We start from the raw sequence: 17539 nt of genomic DNA, 5'->3' as shown, positions 1-17539 counted from the left end.
TCTCTCTGCTGGAGAAAATGGGACTCACTACTGGAAACTGGTCACATTTGGGCATATCTGAATGAAAAGTACATCGGCTTTATGTTAGTGCTCTGCCACGCCGATTTATCAGAGTGAAGAACCACATTAGTGTATGTACTACAAACAGGACCCAAAGATGGTGCACGAGTGGTTCAAAGTATGAACACAAAGCGAGCAGTGTCTGAAAAAACGAACCAATTTTGAGTCGCCAGCCTCTGGACCAGGGACAGTCTGAAGCCTCAAATCATAGTTTTATTTTTCCTGTTTCGAGCTGTTCTTTTGTCCAAGGTGAACTGATGTGTTATCAGGCAGTATCTTAGATTTAATTCCATCCAATCATTCCTTGCTCAGAATTTTATAGCCGGCTAAGAGTCTTGTTCTTTTTTTTTTCAGTACACTTGATTAGAGACATTCTTCACTTGCGTATGTATTTGCCATTCGTTTTCATTTCGCTGTATTTAAAGAGATAAAATCCTAGTCTAGAGATTAAAAATTCATTACGGTTAGAGACCCGCCTACGAGGGCAGAATTAACAGCAACCTTTCTCTGGTTACGCTGTTCTTTAAAATAATAATATAAAAAAAATACTTAAGATGAATCACAGGAAATGTGAAGCAGGTGGTACAATACACACACAGCTCGTCTTGCAAAATGGGTTCAAGAGGTTTCATTAGGTTCAGTTTGGTGCTGATCACAGGCACTAATTTATACACCAAGAAAACCAATTTACACCCCCTAGTAGAGCGGTGTTATTCAATCAGGACAATCAGAGCTGTTGACAAGAAAGGATTAACGTAGTCCAGTTAAAGGAAATTGACAAGTGTCATGATGAAACAATTTAGGAAGACAGTTGAAAGAATTGATTTAAGCAATGGCTTGTCTGAATAAAATAATTTGATCAGTTGTAATTAAAGGTTATGACCTTGCCTGCTGAAGTACTGGGCAGCAATGGGAGAAATAACTGGCACTGGCTCACGACAAAGACATCTTTCAAGTGAAGAAGATGGCACAGTGTTAGCAGCTTGTCATTTAAAATGCATACACTGATTATTCAGGTTGCCTCTTCCTCCACTGTGAAACTCCAGTTACATTAGAAAACAGACTGATGGGATTAGTTTATCTGACTGTACTGCAACAGGTCTCAACACGGGTTCTTCTTTCAAGACGATGATGACAAACTTACATCCCCAAAGTCTCAAGTCAAAGAAACGTATGGCAGCGAAAGGAGTGATTGAGGAAAGTAAATTACATTTTAGAAGGTAAAACCTCAGGAACAACATGCCAGACACACTTTCTTCCTGTTCACTGCAGCAAATGTGTTCTCGATTTTCTCTACTTTAATTAATTCCTCCTCCTTGAGGTAATGATGGCTGTTTTCCCACAGCCTCTGAGACTGAGCGAGAGAGAGTCTCTTTCCTAGAATTTTTTTTTATCATTATCTGGTATAGGTCCACTAAATTATTAGCAGGACCTGGCTAAAGCCTGCTTCCACATGGTCCTAATACTGACAACTACTCTGGCACTCTGAATTGAATCTTGTTGCATCCCTGTGACTCTAATGACTCACTCCACTGTCCTGTCAATCTGTTACACTGGTAAAAGCCACAGTGAAGAGTGATTGGGGCGCTGTAATGGTCTTAGCACGCTGCTAATTGGATAACGTTGTTGAATGATATGTATGCAAACATGGCAAAGGGAGTGGACTTGAAAAAAAGCTTCCTGCCAAAAAAGAAATATAGAAAAGAAAAAGACATACAGCATATCACGTTCATGTAATATATAACACAAAAATATTTTTAAAGTTAATTTATGTTGAATTGTAGTATATACTTTAATTAGCCGAGATCCAATCAGCAAATGAATTCTACTTTCAAGTCACATCACATAACACCTTCACAATCCACGATTTGTCTGCTATTAATCAGCATCAGTGAATACTGATAAGATATTCCTCATTTGGGATTTCTGCACCCTTTCTTTTTGGTTTTCACAAACATAACATCTGCCAGCAAAAGGTTTAGGCTACAAGCTGAATGCAGTCGCGAAACTGCTTCCCCCCCCTCACTTAACACCTGTTTGACGAGGAAAAACGCCGGATTCCTTACCTACAAAGAAACAACTCCTTTCCATTTCGTTCACCTTTCAAGACAAAATGAAAATGTAGCAGCAGACACGACCACGTCCGACGTACTATCCTGCCTGCCCGGAGAAAGAGAGAAAGAGAGAGAGACCGTGTCAGGTTATTTGCCGAGAGGGTATCCGGGGAAATGGAGCAGCTGCCAGCTGCAAATCTTTACTGAAAATACTAAATATTCCATATGTTAATTAAAGCCTTTAGACAATTTGTTTACTTCAATAAGAAAATGTACTCGTAATCTGTTATTAAGCACGGCTGCTTACTTGTTGCTTTCCGTTTTGTCTAACAAGCAGCCATAACCTGGAAACCTGAATTTCTACCTTCATGGCAATCTCTGCTGCACAGTTTTTTATATTTATGACTCACCTATTAACACCGGGAACAGATCATCAAACTATTCTGTCCAGTTTTCTCTGCGCACTTCATTTGTTGTCATAGAGACCAATCGCCAAGTCTGAGTGGCCTACAATAAAAATCAATCGAGGGGGGAAAGTGAATTAAATGAGCTGAACGTAAGGTAAGTGGGCTGAGGTAACTTCTTGAATAAGTGGAGCATTCACGGTGACGCCATGCAACCAGCAGTTTATATCTGTGTGTAATACACAATCGAGCCGCAAGGGGGCAGTAATCGCACATATGTTGAGCGTTATCCTTCTTGCCGTGCTGTGCGGCTTGACTAGCTGTTCAGGAAGCTTTGAAATATTCATGGGTGTAGCCTATATGCCAAGATTGAAGCCTCAGGGAGTACCTGGTCTTTTCAATACATCTATTGTCACACTTGTGCAAACAGGCGAATCAACACAATAAAACTGAGTGCTTGAGGTTAGTTTCGCAGGATGTAATCCGACGTAAGATAAGATAAGATAAGACAACCTTTATTAGTCCCACGCGTGGGAAATTTGTTACAAATTACAAAAACTTTCAAAGACTTTTTCTCTTATTTTGTCTGGCAATGAGTAAAAAGTGATTAACCCGACATCACTGTAAAGATTTCTGCCCATCCTGCTACAGTAATGCACAATATTTTACTGCGTTTCAACAAATAGCTATTTTAAATTTAATCTGAATAAATAAATAAATAAATAAATAAAAACTTTATTTGGCGTGTTGATGTAATGTACACATTAAAAGCAGAAATAAAGAAAATACACACATATACCCTCGAAATGTGTTGCCAGCATGCTTTGACTGTGATTAAATTATTAGGTACACATCTTACCATTTTGAGTACACCTTAGGATACGTCATGTAGAGCTGTGTACCTGAAACAGTCGCTGGCCCTTTTATTGTGTGTGCAGTCTGTCTGATCTGTACACACACATTTAGCCTCAGCTGCCTCCCACAGTCTGTCTCCATTCTCTCCAGCTGCTCATTTTGACCACATAATTCTGGAACAAGTAAAAAAAAAAAATTTCTTTGATATGTTGGTGAAGTTCATTGAACTCTTGACGCAGTGTCGTCCAGCTTCACATAGGCAAAAATAACTTGAGTTAAGAAGTCTTTTCTGGTTTTAATGCCCTTCGATTCTCAGATGTGTTTTTATTTCATTTTTTTTAAGTATTTTTAGAAAATACATTTCAGATTTTAGTTTTTCTTCGTTATTCTGTGAAATAATCTGGGGGTTTTTGTACAGCTGCTTTTTAGACTTTATGATTTAATATAATCAAACTGGTTCATTAAATTAAGTTTCAGACACTTCAAGTATATCAGGAATGTTTCTAATCATTATTATTATAATTATTATTATTACTGCTGCCATGGGAGCGGAGGTGGGCTTTTACCGGTGTTTCTCGGGTTTGAATTCTCGCGAGATTTCGGTGTCTCAGTTACCTACACGTCCTGGATACTCCAGTTTCACTGTTGAGAAACATCATCATAGTAACCCGGGAAAGGCGACCTCGGAGGCGGGTGGCGACATTTCTTTGAAGGAATCTCACAGCGAAACACGGGAGACGTTGTTCTCTGGACTAACTCTGAAGCGATGGGTGAATGTAGAAAAAAGTTGCTGGCTTAGTGACACTGGTTAACTAACTGACACTGGTTTTCCACATCGTTAGCTGATGCTAACGTTAGCAAACATACAGCTGAACGAAACTGAAGAAGTCACCCGGAGAACTTTGGATTTTCTTATCATGAGGATATCGACATAAATGCGGACATCTAGACGCACCGGATCGTTTCACTGAAGGTACATATTATTACTCTCCTAAAGCTGGAATAGCCAAGTACAATCATGATTTTCTACTTAGCTAGCGTTATTATTCACTCTTTCGAGTTGGGGCTCCGACTATTCACTGGACCGAAGACATTACGCGGTACCTCATCTTTAAGTCGGATGGAGTTACAAACGTGATCTTTGAGCGCACGCAGAGTATATTGGACAACTTAACATAGTTATTATTAAAAACAATAATTATGTAAAATCCATAATACCGTGGGTTCTAAGTTAACACCCAATACGAGATATACGATTAGTTTTGTTGCCCCGTTGCTTGAGCGAATAATTCCTGGATACTGTTAGCTATATTCTTTTACAGAACAGTTTAAAGGTTTTTAACATTACTATCACTTCCTGTTTCGCATAGTTAATGTTTAACAGAATCGATAATAATAGGGGTGCTGTTAATACTGACTACAGATAGCGTTTGGGTATCTCCGGATGCGCTCAGTCTGAATTCGTCTATTTTGGGTACTCAGCGTTTTACAACTAGATGATATTTTTATTTGAAGGTAAGGTAAACTTATCGGCGCCGTATTCGGCGGCATAAATGCAACTCCAGGTGGCTCTAAAGAAACCAAAAACACAACTAAGATCGAGTCCTGATGATTTACGCTTAAGTCAATACAGCTCATGTAAAGTCGAAGATGGCCAATTATTTCCTCCTTGCTGAACGACTGAGGTGCTGTTAAGTAACCTTTTGCACACTAGTGACACGTGTGGTGTGAAGCTGCATTGCAGCAGTCAAGTCGGTGTTAGTGTTTTTGTAATACAGTTTCTTCCCGTGTGCGGCAGCACCGAGCCGCTGCTGCTGAAAGCCGCGTCAATCGGTTAACTAGAAGAAGTTATGTGCCATCTTGGATTTTACACGGCTTTAGTGGTGGAAACACCTCCAGTCTATCGGTGAAAGTGTTTTTGTCATTAAATTCTCACAGAGTATCCTCCTTTACTCCATTGATATGTTGCTAAAGAGTTTGATTTCTCTGTTGGAAGTTTGGGGTCTCAATATATTATCGTTTTCAAACTTTAGAAGTCCCAAATGTCTAAAAGCAGTGTGTTCCCTTATACAGGAATACAGGATCATTCAGGTATACAGTAATATTTTAAACTCTCTGGGTTTTACATTTAAGGTAATCGGCAGAATAAGTTCACTTTGGTTGTAATGCCCCTGTTATTTGGGTTAAACTTGTAAAAGAAAAAGAGAGTGTTTCACAAATGCTGGGGTGTGCAGTTTTTCTAAACTCAGCCAACGTCAGCATATTTCCGTAGTGAACGTGACAGCCCAGCAAAATGACATTTCCTTCTGAATTTACTAACTTTACAAAAAGTTTAATGTTTCAGAGTTTAGCTGCTCTTTGTGTGGCGTTTTGGATTCGCACAACAGCAAATACAGCGGTCTGTGGTAGAAAACAGTCTTTTAATAGAGTCGAGTGTATCCTATCAGTAATTTGTTTATGGCTCTGATAACAGAACAGGGAGGGCCACTGAAGAAGAGTGGATTTAGTTTTCTTCTTCTTTTTTCCTATCTCGCCCCAGGGCTGTGTCACGTGATTGTTATGAGGCAAAGGCATGACTTCTCAAGAATTCCTCATGACTCAACAAGTGTTAAATGTTAGTGCAAAACACCCTTAAGTGTCTCACTGACTAGACTTGACTCTCACAGATCTGTGCTGTAATTATCTGAATACATTGGCAACCATTAATGCTGTAGAGGAAGACTTTTTCCTACTCAGGATAAAACGGCTAACAGACTTGATATATGCAGTGCCTACCATTAAAGCAGACATGTGACTAGCATTACAGGTGTTTTGAGTAAACATCACATATCTGAGTTGTGCTTACATTTTAGGAATGTGAGGCTGTAGAACCAGTTTTAAATAACATAACAATAACTTTAAATAACTGTAACAAAAAATAATTTCCCCCAGGGATCAATAAAGTATTCTGATTCTGATTCTGATTCTGAAATGGCAGAGTAGCAGAGTTATGCTGTTGCTGTGTGACAAATTGCATACCTCTGCCGAGCCATGACTACTTTGCATTTTAACTTGTTAATATGTTGGGTACGAACTGTAGTGCTTCATGTTTTTAAATCATTATTTGTCTGTCACTGACTTGTTTCAGTGTTGTTTTTAGTACTTTGTTCCTTGTTTTGGTTTCAGTCAACATTTTTGGTTTGGTTTTTGTGTGGATCTCACTTACAGTAATATATTTGGTAATTTGTTTAACTGCAGGTGAGTGGGAGAGATGAGGAGCAGCAGGAGGACTGAGGCATCTCTTAAAAGTTCTGCTCAGCACCTTTCTGATCATAATGTTGGCACAGGTGTGTAGAAGAATTTCCTTTTTAATTTTGGTGTTTTTGTTTTTTTGAAATACGAATTAATTTGACTTTTTGTAACCTAAATGGGTGATATGGGTTTTGGAATTTACATTTTATCTTCACTGTTACACTTTAACAGAGCTGACAGCTGCATGGAAAAGTTTGGCTCAGTCCAAAGTTGCTGTAAGTACAACTGAAATGGTTTTCTGTTGAAACTGTGCTTTTTGTAAGCTCTTCCTAAATCACTGTCTTTTTTGTAGAAGCAGAATTGAATTTGCAGTATGTGCGCAGTCTGACAATGGTATTTCCTCTTTGTAGTTGCGGCACATAGAAAATCGTATACAAGCAGCTCCAGGAACAGGAGTTATCCTGGACTCTGTCATTGACTCTAACAAGAAGAAATCCTCTAGGGCCCACCACAGAGGTGGGTTATTCTAAGATATAAAACTTGTTCTTTGTAAATTGTAGTATGGCTAATTGGGTTTTCCTTTTTTATTTTGGTATACTACAGTCTGAATACAAGGTCACTTGTGAGTTCTGTAATGATTTTTAATAAGATTGCTCTCTATGATAGATGGACGACAAGTTGATGACATCAGAGAGTCTTCAAAGCCCAGAGGTCGAAGTCAGCAGAGCCCAGAAAAGAGCAGCTCACGTAGCCCCTTGAGAAATACCACCCAGGACAGAAATGTCAGAAGAAACAACAGCGTGGAATTCAGGGAACCGCTGGCCTCATACAGGTACGAATAATGAACTAAAATGCATTCATGAAACCTCGATTACCCTTTACAAAGCCGCCTGGCTGCTTTTGGCTATAAAATTATAACATAATTCTCATCTTTCTGGAACCATTTGAATTTTCTCTCTAGCCCAAAATGGTTGAGGAGTTGTGACATATTGTGAGATGCACATGGTATCTAGTTAATGGTGTGTGTGTGTGTGTGTGTGTGTGTGTGTGTGTGTGTGTGTGTGTGTGTGTGTACTATACAGTGCATAAGTTACTCGTATGTTACTAGTGTGAGAAACAGCATAGAATAGAAGATGCTAACAGCAAAGACTGAACTGCGGGACCAGCAGCTTTTTCTTTGTATGTTTGCAATAATTTTCTACGTCACTGCAGAGTGGGGTCAGGTGACTTACGGTAACACTTCCCACGAAGATGTTTTCCTACTCACCTTTTCTGTTTATGTACAATGTAACTGTTACTGGGAATCTTCTGTTGCACTTACGGTCACATAACCTGTCGTCAACTCAGTTAATGTTCACTTTGTCAGCCTGACTTGAAATGCTGTGTGTGTGTGTGTACGTGTGTGTGTGTAGTGTACTCTCAGTGCAAGCAGAAAAAGGAGAAATTAGCAGTATGCAGTCTGATGTTACTCTAATACTGAGGTCAGAGCAGTGTCTTTATTTACATCCAGTAACTGGATGTAAATATCTTTTACATTTTATTTTACAGTGTTAGGAAAGCATTGACTAAGTCAAGCCTGATGCTGGTCCTTCAACATCTATAATGATTAATTCATTAACTCATTAAGTATTAACACTGACTGGTAGGTATCAATATTGTATGGGAAGTGGAAGGAGATGGATCAGACTTGGTTTTTTTTGCTATGTACTTAATGGTCCATGATACGTAGAAAGCATCACATACGATCTCATTGTGCACTGCGGGTAGTGTTAAAATTTATTACTAAAAATGAATTTATCCAAATCATTATTTTAGTGTGGTCAAAGGTTTTCACTTTTTCATCATTAAACATTTTGGTAGAGTCCATTTTTCCAGCCTTCTATAACCCATGGTCGCCAGTAAGTATGTTCTTCTGTAAACTCGGTGAGCAATGAATTAAAAGTAAATCTTGATCCTCTTCTTGATCCCATGTAATCTGATTTGTGTCCAGAGAGGCCACCCCACCACCACATCCTTCCTCTCAGCCAGAGGCCTACAGTCAGAAGTTGGTGCCAGCGTCTTTGTACCCATCCTCTCCTCCCCGCTCAGATTCTCTGCCCAGCCAGCTGGTCTACCAGAAACACACCATAGACAAGGAGGCTGACAAGGACCTAGACAGCACACGCTCCTCAGGTCGGGAGAGCACTGAGGTGCGCTACCTCAATGACCAGCCAGCCCTGGATAGCATAAGGACTAAGGAAAGCAGCCCCAAAGCACAAGTTGGCATGGATAGCCAACAGTCAAGCCCATGTATTGCTTCCACCCCAGGCTCTTTCCGACAAGAGGACAGCACGCCATCCACCAGTCCTGGTTCAGCTTCCCAGCGGTTGGAAAACCTAAGACGACATCAACCCGACAACAAGCTGGAGAAACTCAAAGAGCGTATTCGAAGGCAGAGACAACATCTGGAGGAGGCTGCAGAGAGGGAGAAGCTGATGGGGAATCTGGAACAGCCTTTAGCCACATTTGTTGAGACTAATGATGCTGGTACAAGCAACAAGCCGGCAGCCAAAATACGCAAAGTAGCAGCTGCACCACCTGCTCCCATATACAAAGGTATCTCCACTGTAGGATTGGTTCATCATCTTCAACCTTTCTGACAGATTTGAGTTGTATGGCAGGGAACATGATGCTGTGTTTTATTTAAACCATCATTTTATTCACAGGTTTCAACAGTACAGAGACAAAGATCCGGACTCCTGATGGGAAAGTTTGGAAGGAAGAGGACTTCCATAACCTCAGCAGAGAACTTTACAGAGACCTGTCAAAGCAGTTTGCTGGTAAACACAAAACACTCTTCATGTCATGATGTTTTTGTCTGAGCTTTGAAACACAACAGATTTATTGAAAACAGTAGTTAATTTAAATGTTTTTGGATTCTGCATAAATCTAGATTTATGCACAGCCTTTGATTTACAATATCCCAGATGTTGAAATATTAGAATTGTCCCCGTCTGTTTGGCTTTATAGCTTATACTCTGTATGTCTTTTATGTCTTCAGAGAGCACCAGACACAGGCACCAACAGCAGAGGGAACAGAGAGCAGACAGGTCCAAAGAGAGGAGGCCTCCCAAAACCATTAGGAAGGTCCACAGAGCTGCCCCTGCCTCTGACCTAAATCCAAAACCAGGTACAATAATCCTCTTTTATGTGTGGGCAAACCCACCCCCTGATCTATTTTTAATTAGTGACAGTGGGAAAGCTAAGCAAGTGGAACAGTCTGGCAGGATTTTGTCACGGGTCAGTGAACTTGCTGCCAACCAAGAGCCTCAAATGTTGCACCATCTCTGTGGTACTTTCTCATTTCTTTGCTTTGCTCATTTCCTGTCTGCACTCTAAGTATATACAGCGTTTCTTATGTACCTTTATTCCCTTGTATATGTATTCATAGATGTTCTTGTTGTTGCTTTACCCAGCACACTTGAGTTTCAGTTGAGTAGTGATTTCGATGCTTTCAAATATTAAACTTTTGGCTAGCATGTACACAATCAGAGTAATGTTACTGTTTTTTTAAATTGGTGTTGTTTACATGCAAGCAGCCTGCCCAAACATCCTGCAAGTGTTTGTGCTTTAGTATTTAGTGTGTTCTTTTGATCTTTGTAGTTGTCTCTAACGTGTGTGTGTGTGTGTGTGTGTGTGTGTGTGTGTGTGTGTGTGGCAGTGTATTGCTGGCTGCTGGTGCAGTGTTAAGACTCGAACCTCTCAAGAAATGTCCAGCATTTGTGACATGCAGTTTGTGGCCAGCTAGTAGCGTACAGACACCAGCATAGTAGAATTGTGCCCACACACACTGGCGAAACCTGATCATCGCAGAGCTTCACCCCTTCAATAAGTTGCCATCAAAAGTACACATTTAATGTGTCTGATTGTTATCCATCTTCAATAATTAGAATGTAATGTTAAGGTCTGCCTGACCAAAGTGTCCTATTACTGCTCAAAGAGTGCTAAATGATTATTTTTGTAGTGACAAAGGATGTACCACTTTGTTTTTGTTTTTTTAATTTACAGTTATCATGGTAAAATCTTATTCTCAGCTGCTGTAATGAATCAAGAATGTAAAGGCAGCAACATTTTCAGAGAACTGGTTTGGAAGGAAGTTTTCTTTCGTCAGCGCGAAACTGAAAGGGTGGGACAGACAAGTTTGTCTCAGCTGTCACATACCTGTCTGTCTGCTGTTCATTATGTCTCTTTATAATAGACTCCTGTGTACATGTTTGGTTTTTGTGTGATTTCTTGTTTTAAGAGATCTGATTGGTCACCGTTTGAGCTTAATCTATCCTCATTAAAAGTGTTCTACATTATGGTATGGATAACCCACTAACCTTGCTTTGAGGTAATGGCCCTTTGATTTGTCAGCTATTGGTGCAGAATTAGCTTACTAAAGGTTAAGACACCAACTTCAGCTTTTTGACTCTAACTGGCATCCTGTTTCATGTAGTTCCTCTTTTTTCCACGGCAAAAATGAAAACGATGTTAAAAAAAACACCCTAAAAGCCGTAAAAGATCTTTATCTTGTGTTCTAGCTCGCTTTGGTCTCGTGGTTTCTTCTCTTTCCTTCACGACTCTATAAATAGCCCTCTTAGATCTGTGGCCAGGTTCAGTGTGCTCTTTCACCCTGCACAAACAGCTGCTGGGTGAGCAGAAGTGCAGCTTCATTACTGGGAACTGCTCTTCACGAGAATTCAGGGTGGAGGGTGCTCTAGAGATTTCAGATAGAGGGACATTGCTTTTGTGCTGAGAGTGTTGTACCTGCTGTGTCACTAAAGCCAAGGAGGACAATATCCATTTTGGGATTTGGTTGTACTGCAAAATCAGTATTCTGCACTCATTGTTCCTTTGGTGCATCGACTCTTCCACACAGCAACTTAAGTGATTTGAAAAATAGACTTAGAGCAACTGCCTACATTTTTTTATTTATTTTTTTATTGTAATACTATTTGATTGAATAATCATTTAAATCCCACTAAAGGAAAGTCAGATTGCTGCTTGTCTTTCATTCTCTTAGCTGTGTGTCTATTCTGGTGATGGATATATAGATGCTTATGTTTCATGAGGCCAAGAGCAACTATACTCAGTATAGCAGCACACAGTCTCACGTGTGAACTTTGTTACTTTGCAGCGATCAGCCCTGCATCATGGCGAGAGGGCCAGAAGCTGGTGAAGATGGTACTAGGTCCAGTTCCTCAGCTGCCCAGAGAGGAGGACAGTCCACATGCGGCTGACTTATTGAGCCGAACGGGTGAGAACAGCAAGCTCTCACCTAACAGTAAAGAAGTTAAATTGAATAGCATAGAGACAGAAAAGATCATTAGAAGTCTATTAAGCATTAAAGACTCACCCACAGCGTGTCAGTGTGACTTTACTCAGTTGCTTGTAGAATAACTGAAGTGTAAAATAGGTTTTTAACCCTCTCGCACCTCCTCATTAAAAAAAAATGTACTGTTTTCAGTTGACTTAAATCTGCCTGTGTTAACTATGCCGCTTTAAGCCTTTTAACTCCTGAAATACATGGACATTTCTCGATGCTATTATCTGTGATAAAGTAGTTTGAAAATATTATAAGAAAATTCAAAGACATATAGTTTCATTTGTCTGGAACATCTGACAGCAATGCAGAAAACCGAGCCTGCCAAAGGAATATCATTAAATAAAGTCCATAGCTTCTGCTGCACACTTGCAGTACACTTACATAAAGCCACACCTCACTCTGTCTTTGCTCGCTGTGTCTGTACTGGCCACCACTGACCAGAAGGAATAGAAATCGACTGGCTTTTCTGGTTGGATGCACAAGACATGACCTGATTTCCAGAGGCTGACCCAAGTGCATGCAGCATGTACCATGGGGATGGCAGGGGAGTGTTAACAAAAAAAAGTCTGGATTATATACGACATGGGAATCTTCGATTTGGCCCAGATTAGAGTTGCCATAGCATGCCTTCCCCTAAGCCTCATTTATTATGCTTATGCGTATGTCTGATGCTTCAGCTTAGGAATTTTTTAATCAGCTGTAGTCACATGTTGGAGGATCTCTCATTTTTCAAGCTGGGATGAACCTGTTTTTATTGATATTTATCATGAAATATTTGATTTTATTGGCATAGAAGGTCAAGTTGATATTACACTTATTAAACAGGAGTCTTTCTTGGTTGAAGTCATTTAACAACACACATTGTTTTAGTGTGCGTCATTGTTTACATCGTGAATGAATTACTGATATATCTGCTTTTCTGGAAATATTCACCAGATTCCCGCCACCGCTCAGATCTACGCTCAGAATCAAAGCGACGATCACGTCCAAACAGCACAGAGCGGCCGTGCAGTGGATTTCAGGGACAATCACAAAGCCACCTCACACCAACATCTATCCCTCAGGACAAGGTTCCAGGAGGGTTAAGCTCAGACCTGTTGTCAGCAGACATCCAGGGAATACTGGATGACCTTCAGCTGGAGTGCAAAGCAGCTGAGCAGGACGAGAGGGCCCGAAAAAGGTCCCGGGGTAGCAGCAGTGGTAGGAGAGGGGGCTCAGGGTCACGAACAAGGACGCCCGTCTCTACTTGGGGAACTACTGCGGCAGCAAACAGCTCATCGAGAGTTTGTCGCAGTGCCAGCCCCGTCCATCGTCCAGAAACTACCAACATAACTGACGCAAAGCACAAGAAAAGGCACTATGATGCAGATACAGTACGCCAGTACATTGCCCGGCAACAAGAAGAGAGAAAAAGGCGTCAGGCGGACGAGAAGAAGGCGATGAGGGAGGAATCGGAGAGGAGACACCAGAGACTGCAGGAGCTCTACAGGAAGCAAAGAGAGGTTGCTAGAACTGTGGCAATCCCCACTGAGACTCCCGTGGCCCCTGTACAAAAGCGACTACAAGAGACCTACAACAAACTGCTGATGGAGGAGGCCCAGCTGGGCGAAGGGGCCATGCAGACACTCCCTGCTATTCCTTCTACTCAGCTGGTAAGTATGGTCACAAAAACATGGTAATGTCATTTATACAAACATGGAAACTGCAAAAACAAAGATATGATCACTTATGTAGTGGAAAAATAAAACGAAAATAAGTGTTGTTGATGTATTCTTTTACAGAGACCGATGTACCAGCCCTCGGGAGAGTCGGACAAAGAGAACAAACGACTAGAGGCACCCCAGAGCCCATCAAGCAGTGACAGGTCTTTGAATGATCATCCACCACCTCCATTAACTAGGTACTTTCATGCTCATACCCAAGTACAAAACTGTGTTTACCTCTGTCACAAGTAACAAGCTCAGTACATTCAACACAAATAGACAACAACAGCCTGCCGGTACACACAGTCCTCTGTCTCCTTGAAATGATCTTTGTTTGATAACTAGAAAATCATCTGGCTTTTGAAAAAAATCCAGATGTTTGGTTTTATGAGCATCGCATGCAACAACCCACGAGTGTTTTATTACAGGAACAAACAAAAATAGTGCACGATAAAGAACATCTGCGATAAGTGACTGGAAATCAATAGCCTCATAGGCTGCTATCAGTTTTTTACATCTCTTACCACCAAAGTACAGGATGATTGTTTGGGATGCTGCGTTAAAAACATGAAGTGGGGGACTCTTTGAAACCATAACTACTGTCTGTGGAAGTTTTACCGTTTGCTTACCTTACCTACCAAGGGTGTTGCACTTAGATGTGTTTAGTCTTCTTTTGTCTTCTTACATTTTAAATAAAGTTTTTTTTGTCACAGGGTTGATCTTGATCTTGGAGTTGCCCCTTTGCCTCATCAAGAACGTTTGTACCCACCTGCTAGACCTTTGACTGGACCCAGCAGCACTGCTCAAGGATCGGACGATGACCGTCTCTTCTCTCAACTCTTAAGAATAGAGGCAGAAGTGGCTGCTAGTAACGGCATGAAAACCCTGCGACCAGCCACAGCCCCTTCCGGCAGGTCCCGGTCCAAAATGTCCCGCATCGAAGCCATCAAGGCCACAGCTGCATCCCTCTCTAACCGCATAGAAAGTGAGGCACGGAAGCTTGCTGGGGAAGGCATCAACTACGGTAATGCAACATCAATGGATATGGATACTGTTTTAGTGCCTAGGCCCTCTGTTCTTGTCGATGGATGGGCAGGAACGGCAGCACGTGACACAGAAAAAGATAACATGGCTCTGAGGATCCAGAAGATTTTGACTACCACAAATTATAGTTCATACAATGGCACAGCTCTTCCAGGAGCAGGCAGTCTGCATTCCTTCAGGGAGCAGAAGTTGAAGAATGGTAAACAGACTTCCATTGATGTAATCGATCCCATCTTTAACAGTTACACACAAGAAAGGGGGGAGCTAGTCAATGGCTTGGAGAAGGAATCAAGAATGAATAAAATATCAGAAAGGAAACAAATTATGGACGAGGGGGAGAACAGGACAGATCTCCATGATTCGAGTGGTGGATCTATTAGTGAGGGTCCTCTTCTGAGTGAAGGGAGTTTTTCTGAGGATGAGCAAAGTCCTCCTCACCCCTCTAGATATAATTATGTACCTAGACCAGCAGATCGCCTGGAAGCGGCGGACTACTGTGCACGTCAAAGAAAGGATTACCAGCGACTGATGGAGTTCCAGCGGGAAGCAGAGAAATGCTCAGGCCTCAGCTTATCCTTTGCACAGCAGGACCAGGACAAAGCAGTTTGGGAAGAGCTGAACAAAGGAAGCCCTCTGAGCGTAATCAACATCTTCACTAAAAACCATCACAGCCACGTTAAAGGTGAGTTCACGTGTGAGTATGCATATAATAGCTTCACATGATGCATTTAATATGAAAACCACAGTGGTCATATGTATGCAAAACACTAGCGGTCAGTTTAGATAAGGACGTGTGTGTTCTGTCTCCAACTTGTTCTTTAGTGAGTGATAGAAATGTGGAGAGGAATTCTCCCTCCGCCCATTCTGCGGCCTCTGGAAATGGACCTGGAGACGCAGCAGTCTATGAAGATGACTTTGTATCGTCACATAGCAGCAAAGCCAGTGGGCAAATAAAGAGAAGCTCCAATTCCCCCAGGTAACTGAAGACGTCTTCAAAGTCACCACTGGGTGGCATTCATGTCACACAGATGGTTTCTCCAGCACTCTCAGATACAAACATTTGTCCTCCTTTTTAGAGTAAAGATCAACTTTCAGGATCACTTTTGTTTCCTTGCTTTGTTTTTGTATGTGTCGTATCAAAGACCCTGAAACTGATTTAAAACTGGTCATCCGTGTGTCCTCACAAAGCTTTGACTTGATAAATAGAATCCTTATCATGTTATCCATATTTCCATGTATTATAGTAGAAGACAACATATTACTGTTGTCATGTGTGAGGAAGTGGGGTGTTGTGTCTGATTGTGTTATGGGTTTTTTTTTTTCAACCAATGTATTTCTGTAAATTTTGAGTTAACAGAACTCAGAATGGAGATATGCTCTTGATAGAAGTCCAATGCTCACGATTTCTTTCTGCACTCTTTGTTAGTGTGAATAATCACTTTGAAGAACTGATGAGGAGGTCACCTTATGAAAAAAGCACAGATTGCAGTCACTCCCACCATTCATCCTTTCAGTCATCCAATCACTCACAGCATCTTTCCTCTGGTTCAACACCTGCTTCCTCGCCCCTCTCCAGGCACTCTGCCAGAAAAAGAGGTGAGTTTTTTGTTTTTTAATCTTTGTAATGATTATTTTCTGACATGACCAGGTTGTAAACTTTTTTTAAATTAATACATTTAAGCTTATTAGCTGAATTTCAGTTAAACTGTCTTTGAAGTCATAAGTTGCAACAGAACAAAGCTTTGTCTCTTTGCAGGACCAGTATCAGATCAGAGTGACACCACTCTTGTAGAGGAGCAGAGGAGCTCTTGCTCTCCAGCCTCGGAAGCACTATCGTCTGAATCCAGAAAGGCAGGCTCGGACAAAAACTCTTCCCACACCCAGGCCAAGAGTGTCCACTCTAATGACACACTAGGGGAAGCTTCAGGCCATTCTCACCAACAGTAAGCTTATTTCAGTGCTATAAAGGCTGCAAATATGTCACCAGATATGTTAATCAGCAGATTTTTCTGTTAAGATCATTTCTAAGATATCCAACTGAAGTATGTACAGAACTGTTTGAGAGCAGGATGAATGGTGTGTACTGTTCATACAAATCTACGTTGCCCTCGCGTTCAGTTGTCTCTGGTATTTCCTTCCTGGTTTTTAGTAAGCTTTATGCCACACTGCTTTTGTGTCGTGGGGGTTCTTCTGGCTTACAGTGACGCATCTATTTGCTGTCTGAATGTGGTAGGTTATAGGTGTATTTATATATATTTTTCATTTAGGATCACCGCATGAATATATTTCTTTATTTCTGGATGCAGTCCGGCTTCATAAATTAAAACATTTAATTATTTATTTTTTTCCTGGATGCAGGGCAAGTATGAAGTAAAATTTACATTAACCTGGGAAGCCACACACGAGCTACACTGTTTGCTTCCCAGAGTATTTCCAAACTAACCTAAACTTCTCTTAAAAATGTGCACTCAGGAATAGGGATGGGTATTGATAAGATTTTAACGATTCCGATTCCATTTTCGATTCTGTTTAACGATTCGATTCTTTATCGATTCTCTTATCGATTCTTTTTTTTTTTTTTTTAAAAAGGAGAACACTAAGGTCGATTAGCTCAGAGCTTTGTTTTATATCTTCTCTTTGAACAAGATAGAAATTTAGGAGTAACATGGCCTTACAAACCCAACAGTGAGATCTTGAGAGATCCAGCCTACGGCTCTTCAATGGGGTGTCACAGGGTCCCCAGGAAAAAAAATTGTAAATGTAAAATAATAAAATAAATATTCTTGTGAGACATATCACATATTGACGGGGTCGGGTTATGTTAAAAAGTATAAATTGTTA

At 40.9% G+C, this 17539-nt stretch overlaps 1 protein-coding gene across 1 annotated transcript in view; it reads left to right on the top strand.

Moving 5' to 3' along the window:
- The first annotated feature begins 4027 nt into the window (after positions 1 to 4027).
- cep350 (centrosomal protein 350) overlaps positions 4028 to 17539 on the top strand; it is a 34322-nt gene continuing 20810 nt past the window's right edge. The window contains exons 1-15 of the mRNA XM_085347193.1: positions 4028 to 4346; positions 6611 to 6699; positions 6836 to 6879; positions 7015 to 7120; positions 7271 to 7436; positions 8595 to 9199; positions 9310 to 9423; positions 9645 to 9773; positions 11763 to 11882; positions 12888 to 13603; positions 13733 to 13851; positions 14368 to 15380; positions 15521 to 15674; positions 16125 to 16294; positions 16455 to 16641. Of these exons, the coding sequence (XP_085203319.1) occupies positions 6624 to 6699; positions 6836 to 6879; positions 7015 to 7120; positions 7271 to 7436; positions 8595 to 9199; positions 9310 to 9423; positions 9645 to 9773; positions 11763 to 11882; positions 12888 to 13603; positions 13733 to 13851; positions 14368 to 15380; positions 15521 to 15674; positions 16125 to 16294; positions 16455 to 16641 (3719 nt within the window). The 5' untranslated portion in view covers positions 4028 to 4346; positions 6611 to 6623. The remainder of the gene's footprint in view (positions 4347 to 6610; positions 6700 to 6835; positions 6880 to 7014; positions 7121 to 7270; positions 7437 to 8594; positions 9200 to 9309; positions 9424 to 9644; positions 9774 to 11762; positions 11883 to 12887; positions 13604 to 13732; positions 13852 to 14367; positions 15381 to 15520; positions 15675 to 16124; positions 16295 to 16454; positions 16642 to 17539) is intronic.

The sequence above is a fragment of the Diplotaxodon limnothrissa genome, linkage group LG23 (assembly GCF_057381915.1).
Source record: "Diplotaxodon limnothrissa isolate DT_005_m linkage group LG23, D_limnothrissa_male_GT1.1, whole genome shotgun sequence".
Taxonomy (NCBI): domain Eukaryota; kingdom Metazoa; phylum Chordata; class Actinopteri; order Cichliformes; family Cichlidae; genus Diplotaxodon; species Diplotaxodon limnothrissa.
Note: the sequence above shows the minus strand (reverse complement) of the source record. Positions and strands in the feature narration are given on the sequence as shown.